This window comes from Netta rufina, assembly GCF_964035555.1.
Source record: "Netta rufina genome assembly, chromosome: 11".
In the NCBI taxonomy this organism is placed as follows: domain Eukaryota; kingdom Metazoa; phylum Chordata; class Aves; order Anseriformes; family Anatidae; genus Netta; species Netta rufina.
Window position 1 is genome coordinate 19,743,766 of NC_140134.1, and position 12,804 is coordinate 19,756,569.

Here is a 12,804-nt window from a genome sequence, read left to right on the forward strand (position 1 = left end):
AAATAATATCTGTATTTCAATAAATCAAAATTCTAAGATTAAATTTGCACATTGTGTCTTAGTCTTTATTAAAAATATTGACTAATTCTTACTCAAAGCTAACCCAGTGCAACCTTACAACTAAAACTGTTCAATACAAGAGGCAAATTCAAACAGAAGGTACCTATTAAAGCGTTGGTTTGTTTTTTAAAGTATCTGTGGAGGCAAACCAGGATTGTAGTAAGCTACACTACTGTTCTCTTGTAGTCAAAAGAAGAGGCACTTGCTGAACTTGAAGTTTTATTGAAAACCATTTTTAAACAGCTAGCAAGAAAGTTAAAAATTTATTTCAAATAGAAATAAACTAACTTGCAACACAACATATAAAGCAAATAAGTGATGGCAACATTGGCACTTTAACATCTTTTAAACCAAATACTCAACAAAAATATATGTCAGCTTATAAGTACACAACCTGCATGTGGCAATATATACAACTGAGTGAAAATATAAAAAGAAATACTGTTCCGTTCAAGAACATGATAGTGAAGACTTTGGTAGCAAAAATGTCTTTGTTTTTAAAACTGCAGCCTTCAGAGATACTTCCTTGAATTCAAAGACTTAAAATTAAGCAGATGTTCCGTTACATTGTTGAAGGTTTATTGTCCACGGGTAGCTCACTGACTATTGATCCTGTTGGAATCGCACAGTGATAATCGGCCAACACAAGAAAAAAGGCAGAGTGGGAACAGATGATTGTACACAGGAAGACCACCAAACCTGATTCCTCATTTTCACTGGCAGTCAGAAACCTACTCTTCTTCTTGCTCGCTGCTGTTATGAAGACTGATTTTTTGGACTTCCAGTTCTTCTGCGCTGACCATTGAGGGGTCGATGGCTGCATACCGGGTACCACGGAACTGCAGTAAGTGGATCTGTAAGACACAGAAATTAACACTGAAAAGGGTGTGGAAGCATAACTGGTAAGAAAAACATTACTTCTGAGTAACTTTTCTATGAGAATAGAATCAGGGACTGGAGTATAAGAGTTCAGACAAAGGATAGAGGAAATAAGCAGCAGCCAAGCCCCCAAAGCCAACCCTTGATTGATGTGGCTGCTCAGCATCAGCGATCTGGGAGACAGAGTGAACAGAGCTCAGGCAGGTTAAGAAATAAAAGCAAGCACAGAAAGTTTCCTACTGCTGTTCCAGCTATACATGCTGGTAAATTGGGTTTGAATGCAGGCACTTACTTGAATATATAGGTTGACCTCAGCACTCCTGCAGAGATATGGGAAATTGCCTCCTGTTTTGAGATGAGCTCTTCTGGCATTAGGATAAAGCTTATACATTTCTTCTTTTGCTTCAGTCGAAAGTGCGCTCTGGTCAAATACCTACAGAACAAGTCACAACAGTTAATTCTGAATCTAAGTTTATTTAAGTAAGTAAATGCTGCAAATATTTATTAAGTTCCTAACACAATAACCACGCCCCACCTTCCAAGAAGAGGAAACAGTGTTAAAGAAAAGATTAAACTGAGTTAACTTACATCCATAATAGTTACAGGGACATCACGAATTTTATGAGGTTCTACGTAGGAATTCTGGCAGTTGAGGGTAAGTCTTGAAGCGAGCTCACTCTGGCCCAGACTCTCCAGCTTTCAGTAGAGATAAATATTGGTTAACAACATACTTCAGTGCAGGCAGTTAATGCAACAGTAATAACACAGCCAAAGAGAAGTCAGCTCCTTAGTTCTAAGGGAAACACAGCTGCTCTTCAGGTGAAAGTTATAGTTACAATTTAATATCTTCCTTCATGAGACAAATGCTTAAAACATGTTTAGTTAGTTGCTCCTGCCTCCACAGCATAGCCTACAGATACATCCCAGCACATTTTCCCTTTTCCATCTTTCTTAAACTCCTCTGTTCCAATCTATACAAACAGGACAGTAAGGGAGACAGTCACACTGCCAGTTAAATTGCAAGGCTGTGACAGCCAACGCCTGCTAAGGATCCATCCCTTACTGTTCACTTCTGGATAAGTGAAGGAAGCAGCAGAAATCTGTACAACCTCCACTGTGCGCTAAGCGAATCTTTCAGAAATCGACATCACAGCCATTGAAGTACACAGACACCTACCCTGTCCACCATGAAATCAATGCCATCAGCCATTTCAGGATCTACGGGACCAGAGGCAAAATTCCCAAGGACAATTTTTTTCAGCATAAAAGCAGGCATCAGCCAAAAGCTAAAACAGAAAAAAGATTCAATCTTCAAGCACCCAAGACTCCAGAATTAAGATGCTTTGTTGTAAGCGCTTCCTCTTCTTGCACAGACTTTGTGCTTGAATTTCAAATGAAATTGTAAAGAAGCTTTGAGAGCACAGAGATGGAAAACCTTACAGCTAGGTGCTTGAAATGCTCTGGAAAGCTGATAATCTTGTGTGTATTTTAAACATAGTGAATAACACTTTCTTCACTCTGAAGGGTTTTGCTAGAAATCAGGTAGATTTATTTTATTTTATTTTATTTATTTATTTATTTTTTAAGTCTGACCACATGTTCTCAGATGATCACAGGAAAGATAAATACAAGACTACTCTGCCAAATTCCACACTCCCAATTGTGAAGATTTCTATTTCCTTCGTGATGTGACTCTAAAAGTCACACTATTCCACTCCTCACTTCTCTTGCCACAAGTCACACAGGCTGGAAACAGGTCAGAAACGTGTCCAACCAGATCAGCGTCACATTTCATCACAAAAAACATTAATGCCACCCATCTCATTGCCTGTCTTCCTTACCTGTTTGCTGTCCACGTCTGGTTGAAGATGGAAGTGTCACTAAAGGAATTACATAGGATCAGAGAGTGAACTCTGGGGGATTTGTGTGTGTACTCAGCAAATTTTTGAGCCAAAAAGCCTCCCAGAGAAGCTCCAAAAAGGTGAACCTAATTCAATTAGGAAAAAAAAAACACAAACAAAAACAGATATTACATTTGTGAAAAATGACACTTAAGTGTGTTATTTTGTTATGAAAAATAAGTCATTCAAGTTTTATTTTTCCTCACAACTAATTTTTTAAAGGAAAAAAAACCCACAAACCTCTTCTATACAGTTTCTGTAATTTATAGGATATGATAAACACTGAAAAAAGGAAGTGTTTCCAGATCACAGCTCAAATTTCTGTGTGCTTATCACGCTTAAGTAAAAAGCGAACATTTCACTTCGTCTTCAGTAGCTCTTCCAATCCAAGGTGTTTTATTGGGGTATGCTGTACAACATGAGTTATGAAAGATAACTTAAACAGGGTCTCATGAAAAACTGAAGTTACCCAGTACAATTTACAACAGAAGTGAATTTAGAAAAAATTTTCAAGGGTGTTGACCTTCAAAAATAAACTAGTTTCAAAAGTAAACTTGCCCCACAGCCTATTTATAGGCTGGTTTTACATCATATGCTATCCATTTGCTCTTAAATGAGACTTTTGAATGTTAGGTTTTTATGGCAACTACACATCCATTTCTCCGTCTCCAGGCACTCACTTTATCCAGCTGAAGGTGGTCTAACAGTTTTCTGAATCCATCACAGAACTCAAGGTGATCCCAGTACACTGGATACTGCAACTGAAACACCACAAAGTTAGAACAAGCCCCTCTCTGGGCAGTATCCATCAGCTGTCTGCTCGAAACTTGCACCAATTCTCCCATGAAAGGTTTGAAGACAGCAACCTGTCTCGTGCCATGAGGTTCAAGCTCCTCAGCAAGGTCCCTAAGGAAGAACTACCCCTCACTTGGACAAAAATACACAATAGAAAGTTTGGTGGAACAATTTCAGAGAGGAAAGTGCATCTTCGTTTCGTTCTGTAATCAAGGGGAAAAGGGAAAAGATACCAGAATGATTTTTCAGTGATTTTGTGGCATGGAAAGTTGGCAGATACAGACATTGCTAATTGCTGCAGGAGATACAGCAGCACTCAGAATATCACTTAGCAGAAAAATTATTGTACAAACCCATTGTTTCAGTTCAGCTTTGGAGCTGAAGAGAAGCCACAAGAGAGTGGGCTGTTGGGATTTTAAATAGTGATTTCGCATTTGCAACTATCCAGGCCGAGAAGCAGGTTATTAATCATCCCTAAGGCAAACACAGAAGCCCTGAACTAACCCACACACATCTCATGGCTAACAAAGATCCAGCTGGAGGCAAAGACGACTCTTGTCCATGGCACACAAGGTAAAGATCAGACCGAGAATGTAGTAATGTGTATGCACAAGGCTTTGCATAAATGGCTGTGTGAACATACAGCAGATTTTAGCCTTGAACTGCACGCTACGTATTCTGGACTACAAGCTAGCATCACATTTTGGGGGAATTCTCCCATCAAAACTGAATTAATATTCATTATCCAACCTCCAATTATATCAACACATAAAACTATGCTGACTTTTGACAAAGGACTGCGAATACTCACAGCGATAACTCTGTAACCCCAGCCAGTCAGTGCCAAAATCTGCTGGAAAAACACGTCTGCAGTTCCGCTCACAGGAGGAAGGAAGATGAGAGGGCACCGAATGCTCCTGGGTCCTGCATCGTACAGCGACCAGACTTTGCTGTCATCGTCGTCGACTATTATCTGGAGGAAGAGAGGAAAAACACAAGGCTGAGTTTCTTCAACCAACTTCCAGAACTGCTTCTACAATAATCTGTCACCCAGTGAATATTGTAATACTCAAGACTCTTTGGAACAAGACTCTTTTATTCCTCATCAGAATAGCTTTATTCTCTAAGGCTGCTTACAAACAACACTTACAATGTTTGCGTGGATGCAGCTGGAAGCGGGACTGTGACCAAACACTGTCAGACCAAACATTTCGTGTGCTTGGACCTAAGCAGGGCAGCTAACACCACCCTGTGCCGGGCCGTGGCATCTGCTGGGATGCACCCTTCTGCAGGCAGCTGGAATATAACACACGTGCTGGCAGGAGTGAGCTGCGTTGGGCTGACAGTGATTGACTGCAGGTCAGGATTTCGACTGGAAAAAATAAATAAATCTCTTCCTTTCTGAGGCAGAGCGGTTTTCTGCGCTTTGAAATGGTTTGGAAAGGTACAGCCTGGTCTGGAAACACACACGGATAAACCATGGGAACAGCGAGGCTGTGCCCCAAAGGATCGGGTTCATACATCACTCTGCAGGCAGAAAAATGTGCTTGGCAGGGGAGAGACTGTGCCACAGCCCAGCACAGAGAGCCGGGAGGTCGGTTCTCAGGACCAAGCACAACAGCCACAGGCTGGGAGCGCTGCTGCAGGGGCAGCTTTTTGACCACTGACACCTGCAGACACTGGGCAAAAGAATTACAGGTCTGGATACGTGCAATTTACTGAATTAAGCAGCTAGCCCTGCAGATTACTGCTCTGGAACAGTTACATCCCACTGCCAGGAACGGCCACACGACTCCAAAGCAGCACGGCAGAGCTGACCTGGGAAGAAACGGGAGCACCTCGGGGTGTCCGGAGCCCCCGGGACACACAGCTGGCTGCAGCAGATTATCCACACGCCAGGAGCAACAAGTCCTAGCACAATTATCATCTACAGGAGTACAGGAACTGGGTCAAGGTCTCCTTTTCTAGCAGTGCTGGGGCCTGCCTCATTTCTACCCAGCCTGTTTACCAACGAGCCATTCTGTATATTTACTGTGCTGGTTCTCATTCAACCTTCCCCAGCCCTGCGAAAGCACAAAAGCACCAGATCGACGAGCTCAAACCTCTGGGGGAAGCAGGAGTTCATCTCCTCTGCGTCACCAGTTTGCAACTTTCTGAGCAGCGACGTAGGAGCCCAGTTTGCTTTCCCACCGCAGCGGTTAAGCTGCTCAGGGAGTCGGAGACCAGCCTCACAAATCACATTTGCTTGATTAACAAAGCTGCTTGCAATAAAGCCGGTATTTCAGGCTCTGGGAACATGCAAGAAATCACATGATGCTGTTGTTTTGTGGCTTTCACACACAAAAAAATAAAGACTGCATACCAGGGCTTCCCTCAGCACTGAAATAGTTTTAAAAACTCACACAAAAGCCTTCCCAAAGCCTCCCCAAACCAACCCTTTGCACAGAACTCGCAGTCTCAGCTGTTGTTCTCCAGTAACTCTGCCAACATGCAAGGCTGCTGTTTATTTCCAAAGGTGAAGCAACACCTCGCTTTGCACAGCCCTTGAAATCACTGAGCTGGTTCACGTCACGGGAACTGAGGCTGGGAGGCAACGTTTCTTTCCTCGAGCCCAGACAACGAACCAGGAGGTTTAAAAACTGTTCTATTTGATTTCCAGCCACGCACCGGGTAGTTTAACTGCAGCACAAAAACAATGCTCAGTGCTGCACACACAGACAGCAGCACGGGTAAACGCTGAGCTGGCAGGGGCCAGTTTTTTGGTTTAATTTCCTTGTTTGGGTCTGTAGACTGAGATCAAATACAGCTTACAAACAGGGTAAAATTTGCATTTATCTTAAACGAGGGGAAGAACTTCCCTTTGAGGTTAGCAGGACCAGGGTGTCCTCTGCTGAGGACTTTTAGGTAGGACTTAGATAAGACAGCGAGTGGTGGATTTTGGGGATACTCCTATACGTGGTAGAGCACCCAGCCTGATTCAACCCAAATTTGTGCTCCCCTCCTTCTCCATTTCAGGCTCAGCACATCAGCCACAAGCATTTACACAGCTGCAGCCCCGGGCCTCCATGGAGAAACCCCCATTCCCACCCCCTTGTGGGGAAATCTCAGCCTCCCCATCACCTCTCACCCAAGGCTGCCGACCGCCCTGTAAAAGTCCCCTTCACCACCCTGTGATAAAGAACCACTTCTGCATTTGAAAAAACACCATTCATGTGAAATGTGAAGTAAGACTCCAATTTTCCTCAGAAAAGGACTACTGAATGACCCTGTGGTTGAATGTTTACCTGAGCTGAAGTGTCATACAACTGAGGACTCGCCCTGTGGCACTTGTTTGCCTTTGGTGGCCACAAAGCCAAGTGGGGGCTCAGGGGCAGAGCTGAAGACTTGGCTTAGGAACATTGTTTTCTGTGCTGCACTTCCCAAATCTGACAAGAGCAGGAAGGGCGGTGGAGCTGTGCATCTTCTGCTGCTTTCAGGAGGGACATCCCAACCTGTTTTCAACCAAACAGCTCTGGCTTTGCTTCCTTCAACGATGGCTGGTCATTCTCTGCATTGCAACTGCTCTGCCTAAGCTTTTGGGAGGATAACACAAACAAATGTACTTTCCCCCTCCACCCTGAAACCAGAACTAGTTTACTTCTACCTTCTCCAAACCCCACGTTCATCAACCGTAGCTTCACTTTACTTTTGAGTAGGCTGAATCACCCAGAGGGAAAGGAATCCCCTTTCTGAAGGTCAGACAAGCCCTGCCAACAGCAGCTTTGGCTTACACACGCTCTCATTTTTGAGATCCTGAGCAGTCAGCAGCAGCTGAAGGCAGCAGCAGCAGCGTGTACCCTTTGCAACCACATCCTCCAGTTCCTCTCGTTCACTGCGTGGCTGCAGAGCACCTGCACATCCCTGAGCTGAAGCGCTGCCTCCAGGCTTTGCTGCCACAGCAAGGCACGGCCTGGGGGAAACAGCGTGGAACAAACAAGCCCGGTAGATCCAGCACTGGCCAGGAACGGAAAGAAAATGGATAACCAGAGCCTAGGGAGAGCAGGCAGATCTTTCTTACTTCCAGGAAGCACCTACGTGGCAAAAATGAATGAAAAACCCTGACCAAAAATCCTGCAATCGTTCCATAGAGGTAATTTCTTAGAGAAAGCCACGTGTTATCCAGCAGAAATAATGCCAGGCACATTTAAGCGTTGTCCCTTAGGTCTGGGGACACGATCCCTTTAGGGTGGCCAAACCACAAACAACTCACTGTTGAAAGAGGCTGTGCTGCTCCCACCCCTGCTGCCAGCACCTTCCTGCAGCCCAAACCGTCCAGATGAGGGAAGTGAAGCAGCTGGCAGTCAGCTGAGCCCAGGCTGCTGCTGCCAGTTACTGTATAACCACAGCCTCGGCGAGCCTTATCTACAAAGGGATGGCGGAGAGCAGGCCAGGAGCCACACAGCAGCGCAGGGCCCTGTGCCCTTTGCACACAGAGAAGCTCAAGAAGAGAGAAGCTGCACGCCCCAAAAGCTCTCCTGTGAGAGGAAGTGGAGAAATCTGAGCGAGAGGGGAAAGCGGTTGGACGGTTTGATTAAGCAGAAGCCATCCGAAGGACAAGAAGCAGCAGCTTTGCCTTTTTCCACTGCTGCTGAGACGTCCTTCCCTTCTCTGCCTGCCAAGAAGCTGCCTTCAGGAGCTCTGCTGCAGCCTGAAGCCAGGTGTGGGATCCACAGAGGTGGCTCTGACAGCAGGGCAGCGTTGGGCCAGGTCGGTTGTGCTGCCTTGGTGCAGCACGGCTCACACAGCAGCTCTGTGAACACGGCTGGCACCAGGACACCAGCCACTGCTGCCCCAGCTCATGAAGCACCTGAAAACTAACAGCGTGTTCCTCATGAGACACCTGGGACAACAGTTAGCTAGGGGAGCTGGGTCAGTAGCACAGCACAAATGTCCTGCGTTAAGCGGAGTCCGACTGCCCAGTCCTCTGCCCCCCGAAGCAAGAGGAGGGAGCCGCACACGAGCTGCTTAGAGCTGAACGTACCTTTTTGAGAGGAACCGTGCTTCTGAACCAGTTATAGTCAGGAGAGACTTTAATCTCTCCCATGATGGTTAGAAAAAACTCAGCGTAGGGCAGCCTGAAACAAAGAAAAACAACATTTAAAATGGAGAACAGGGCTTTACCTTCAGCAACACGCCAGGCTGTGGCACGCACACACAAAACGTTCACAAGGTGAGCCTGCTCTCATGAGTCCTTACACTCCCCTGGCTTGCAGCAACTTCACTTATCCTCAGTTTTCATCACAAGCCACGTAACTGTGCTCCCAGGAGGCTGCCCCGTACTGCTCTAATTAGGAAATGACGACGCTTTTGTAACAGAGCTCTCCCGGGCAGCGCTTGTAGAGAAAGGCAGTTCTGCTGCAGGCTGCGAGCGGCTCGAGAAGCTAGAGCCTATCTGTGCTTTGAGCTTAACTTAATAAAGCATCCAAATTTACATCTGATGGAATTCAGTCAGCAGTTTAGACTTGAATTATTTTGTGGAGCTACTGCCTGAGCGTTGAGGCTGTGCTCTCAGCCTGAGGACAAGTGACCCCACGGAGCCCCGAGGCGCATTGGGAACAGCAGCTGACTGAGGCTTTACACAAGTCCCGAGGTTTTAAACCTACCCAAGCAGAAGCCGGCTCTGGTCAGGAGTTAGGAACAACAATATCCTTGGGGCACACCAATTAATACAAGACTAACTGATCTCAGAATCAGCTCCACACAGAAATCCATTCATTTACTCTGAAATACTTACTCGAGCCAGAACACACAACAGCAAGTAGCGACATTTTCTCATTAATACTCCATTAAATTGTAGCAAACAACTTTAATGACTTCTAGATTCAACTTTTTAAAGCAGCACGAGACCATTAGCTTCCACTTACACAACAGATGGTATCAAACAGCTCCAAAGCTTGCCGGCCTCACAGCCCTGCCCTGAAAGCCACTTGCCCCAGGAGGTTTTTGTCCTGCACTCGTACCTGCTGAGCACAACAAACCAAAGCAGCTTTCGATCTCCTTACTTTAGGGTTGCCAAACGTAAATCGATAGGTTTTGTTTCTTAGGTCTTGACAAAAAAGGAACTCAATGTTTTGAGAGTCACTCAAATGCACCTCATCTTGCAGAAGAGCTGCCAGCATGTAGGGTTAGCTAACTTTGGGGTTACAGCTGCACTAACATAGGTTTAATTAACTTTTGGGGCCGCATTAACAGTTATTCTCAACTTCTTCATCCTTTAGCCTTCATTTGCTATCTCCTGAGCAGAGGAAACCTGAGCTTTAAAAGAAAAAGCACCTCCTAAGATGCACGACGGTGTGCACATCCCACATATGGCTGGATGATGCACCTTGTGCCTAACTAGGGTGTTGGAGGCTGGAAATTCAGCTGCACAGCCCTCGTTTCACTTTTATGTGGCCTCATTTCAGTGCTGCCATCAACTGCTTTGCTACTTGTCACAGCCTGGCAGCACATCAAACTACAGTGGAGGCAAAAAACCACCTTTTGTCCCACAAACACACAACAGATCGCAGTGAGCATCCAATTGCAGCTCCTTTCTCACACAGGTGCAGCAGCAGCTGCTGAGCTCTGCCCCTCGGAGGGGAGAGCAAAGGGTTTCATTTGGCTCCAGGAGCTCCTGGAGGATTTGCTGCAGGCAGCGACCTGCGACCCAAATATTTTATTTCCCCAACACAGAATGGCAGCAGCGGGTTTGTGCACGGCCCGGGGGCTCCTCCGGCTAGAGGGGAGCTGAACCACGGGCAAGAGAGGGGAAACACAGCAGAAAAAGGCATTACAACCCAAAACAGAACTTAAAAAAAAGCCCAAACTCACCCCAAAACGTAACCCACCCCCTCACCGACCAGCCCCCTGCAACCCCGGCCGAACCAAACGCCCCGACGGGCCCCATCCCCACAGGGGCTCCGTGAGGCGAGGCCACCCCCGGGCCTACCCCGACCCCCGACCCCCGACCCCCGCCGCCCTCCTGGGGAGCCCCCAGCCCCGCTCCCCCTTACCGGCCCCGGGGAAAAAGGGAGCCCCCCGAGGCCCCCAGCCCTTAACAGGGCCCTCACCGGCCCGGTGGGGGTGGCGGGAGTGGAGCCTTCCTCCCCCCCTTCCTCCTCCTCCTCCTCCTCCTCCGCCGCCGCCACTTCCGGGTTCCGCTTCCGCGCCGGTCACGTGACGACATCGCCGCCGAGGCGGAAGAAGTGGAGCCGTTGCTAGGGTGGGTCACGTGGGGTCATGGCAGGCCGCCGATTGGCTGGCGGGCGGTGAGGGGGGAGCCGCCATTATGGGCGCTGTGAGGGGGTTCAGGGTTTCCCGCGGGGGTTGCGGGGTGTGTGTGGAGCACAACGGTCACACGTTTGGTCAATAAAATAATAAAAAAAGGCGTGACAGCCCCTGGATAAGCTTCCCTATTGTCTGTGCATCTCACGCTGTGACCTGTCCCTGCCACCCAGCGGCAGTCGCGGCTGCTCTGCGGGCAAAGGGCTGTGTTTGTAAGAGGAGCTCGTATTAAACACAAAAATCCAGCTCCCTTCGCCCGAGCCTGTTGTGGTGCCGGTTCTTCTGATACAAAATCTGGGGCTTTTCGTCCGTCAAAATCGGTTTGAAAAAAGCTAAATTCCGGGTTGCCCTAAAAAGAAGGGAAGTGGTCCTCAAGTAGTTTTGACAGGATAAACTTTGTTAAAAAAATGTAGTAGGGTGCCCATAAAAGTAATATGGTAAATTGAGTTTAAATAATTTGTAATTTTTAGATTTTAAATATTATAAGTTTAAATAACAGGCTGTTAGAAAGTGCAATAGCACTGCCCATTTTCCATATATAAAGAAATTTGAGCTGCTAAAGCTACAAACTGAGGAAATTGTTCATTCAAATCATCCTTCCTAAGCAGCATTTTACTGATCTATTTTCAGTACTTTCAGGTGTTTTTCAAGTTCAGAGGGGCTGGCTGAGATCGCCATCCTGTTGCTGTTAGTGGTCCGAATGCTCTGTAACAAACCTTTATTCGCAGCAGCACGCTGGATCTGATACCTGCTGGAGGCAATGCTCCTCTCCTCTATGCTGTCGTGGTTTGTGATTGCAAGACAAACAGCTTTTATCAGTGCGTTTCGGTGTGTCCTTGAGCCTAACCTGCTATTCCTGCCTAGCTCCCTGAAAAAGCTCTGCAAACGAAACACAGCGCTGGATTTAATACAGATTAAAATCAGAACGGCAGCTGCCTGGCGGTAGGTGGTAGTGTTAAACCTGTATTTTACAGGGATTAAAAACTGTCTAGACTTCAGCAGAAGTTAAAAATGGCATTCAGCGATCATCCTGTGTAGAGTCGTGTGTTGTTGTGTGGATTATCTGCTGTTAGAGTGGCCTTTGGCATTTGCTTCAGGGCAACTCAAGTTAATTGCTGTCAGGTAATGTATTTCTGTCTCCGAGTCATTACTAAAATTAACTGTTGGGATCAATTAATTCCATTTAATCAGTACACAGCAGATAGGAGTTGAAGGTGAGCTGGAAGACCTACACAAGCCCATCAGTTGCAGGTGTATTCTGCGTGAACTGTGCCTAAAGGATATGCTTGAGATTTACACTTCTGAGATCTACAGGAAGCATTTTTGTTGTATTGCATTTAAGATTTGGAACCAAATAAATAAATAAAAGATTAATATTACAAAAAATTATCTTTCATTGCATGGAAAAAAAAAAAAAAGATGTTTAGTCCCAGCTGGGTTTTGACCAGGTGTTGGTGAAAATCCCACATAGACTGTGTGGATTTCTGAGTATCATAGAGTAAAAAGGAAAACTTGTCAGGGGAGAGACGAGTTGGATTATTTCTCTAAAATTAGCAGTTGGGAACTGCCTGAAACTGCTGTGGGGAGGGGAGGCGCCCGGACTACATTTCCCATGATGCGCTGCACCCAGGGGTAGCTGGGCGCTTCTAATTTTCTCAGGACTACATTTCCCAGAAGCCCCCGCGCGGCCCTTAGCACGGCGTTCCGCGCGGCGCCCCGCGCGCTGCCCGCTGGGAGTTGTAGTCCACAGAGTGTCTGGGGGGGGGCAGAACGATCGGCGCGGTGACTGCCGTCAGCGAGGCGGCGCCGGGAGGGGGGAGGAGGAGGAGGAGAAGGGGGGGGGTGGGGGGGGTGTTTACGGGGCGGG

General features: G+C 46.8%; 1 protein-coding gene across 3 annotated transcripts; it reads right to left on the reverse strand.

Moving 5' to 3' along the window:
- Positions 1 to 266: 266 nt before the first annotated feature.
- On the reverse strand, positions 267 to 10,790 carry SPG21 (SPG21 abhydrolase domain containing, maspardin). 3 transcript variants are annotated; one of them, XM_084293310.1, is made up of 10 exons: positions 10,667 to 10,744; positions 9,539 to 9,634; positions 8,656 to 8,749; positions 4,447 to 4,608; positions 3,521 to 3,601; positions 2,781 to 2,926; positions 2,117 to 2,225; positions 1,528 to 1,635; positions 1,232 to 1,372; positions 267 to 914 (listed from the first exon to the last, which is right to left on the reverse strand). In XM_084293310.1, exons 3-10 carry the CDS (start codon positions 8,716 to 8,718, stop codon positions 792 to 794), a joined length of 933 nt encoding a protein of 310 aa, XP_084149436.1. In that variant the 5' UTR covers positions 8,719 to 8,749; positions 9,539 to 9,634; positions 10,667 to 10,744; the 3' UTR covers positions 267 to 791. The 3 variants fall into 3 exon arrangements, with proteins under 3 accessions (XP_084149436.1, XP_084149434.1, XP_084149435.1); XM_084293308.1 differs by lacking the exon at positions 9,539 to 9,634 and having other exon boundaries at positions 10,724 to 10,790; XM_084293309.1 differs by lacking the exon at positions 9,539 to 9,634 and having other exon boundaries at positions 10,667 to 10,771.
- Between the last annotated feature and the right edge of the window lie 2,014 nt (positions 10,791 to 12,804).

What these genes read in the sequence shown, in the direction of transcription:
- SPG21 (XM_084293308.1), bottom strand. Translation starts at nt 8,718, where the DNA reads ATGGGAGAGATTAAAGTCTCTCCTGACTATAACTGGTTCAGAAGCACG. An exon ending in TTGATTTCATGGTGGACAGG is followed by an intron (nt 1,636 to 2,116) that starts GTAGGTGTCTGT and finishes CTCTACTGAAAG; the next exon opens with CTGGAGAGTCTGGGCCAGAG. An exon ending in TCCCTGTAACTATTATGGAT is followed by an intron (nt 1,373 to 1,527) that starts GTAAGTTAACTC and finishes CTTGTTCTGTAG; the next exon opens with GTATTTGACCAGAGCGCACT.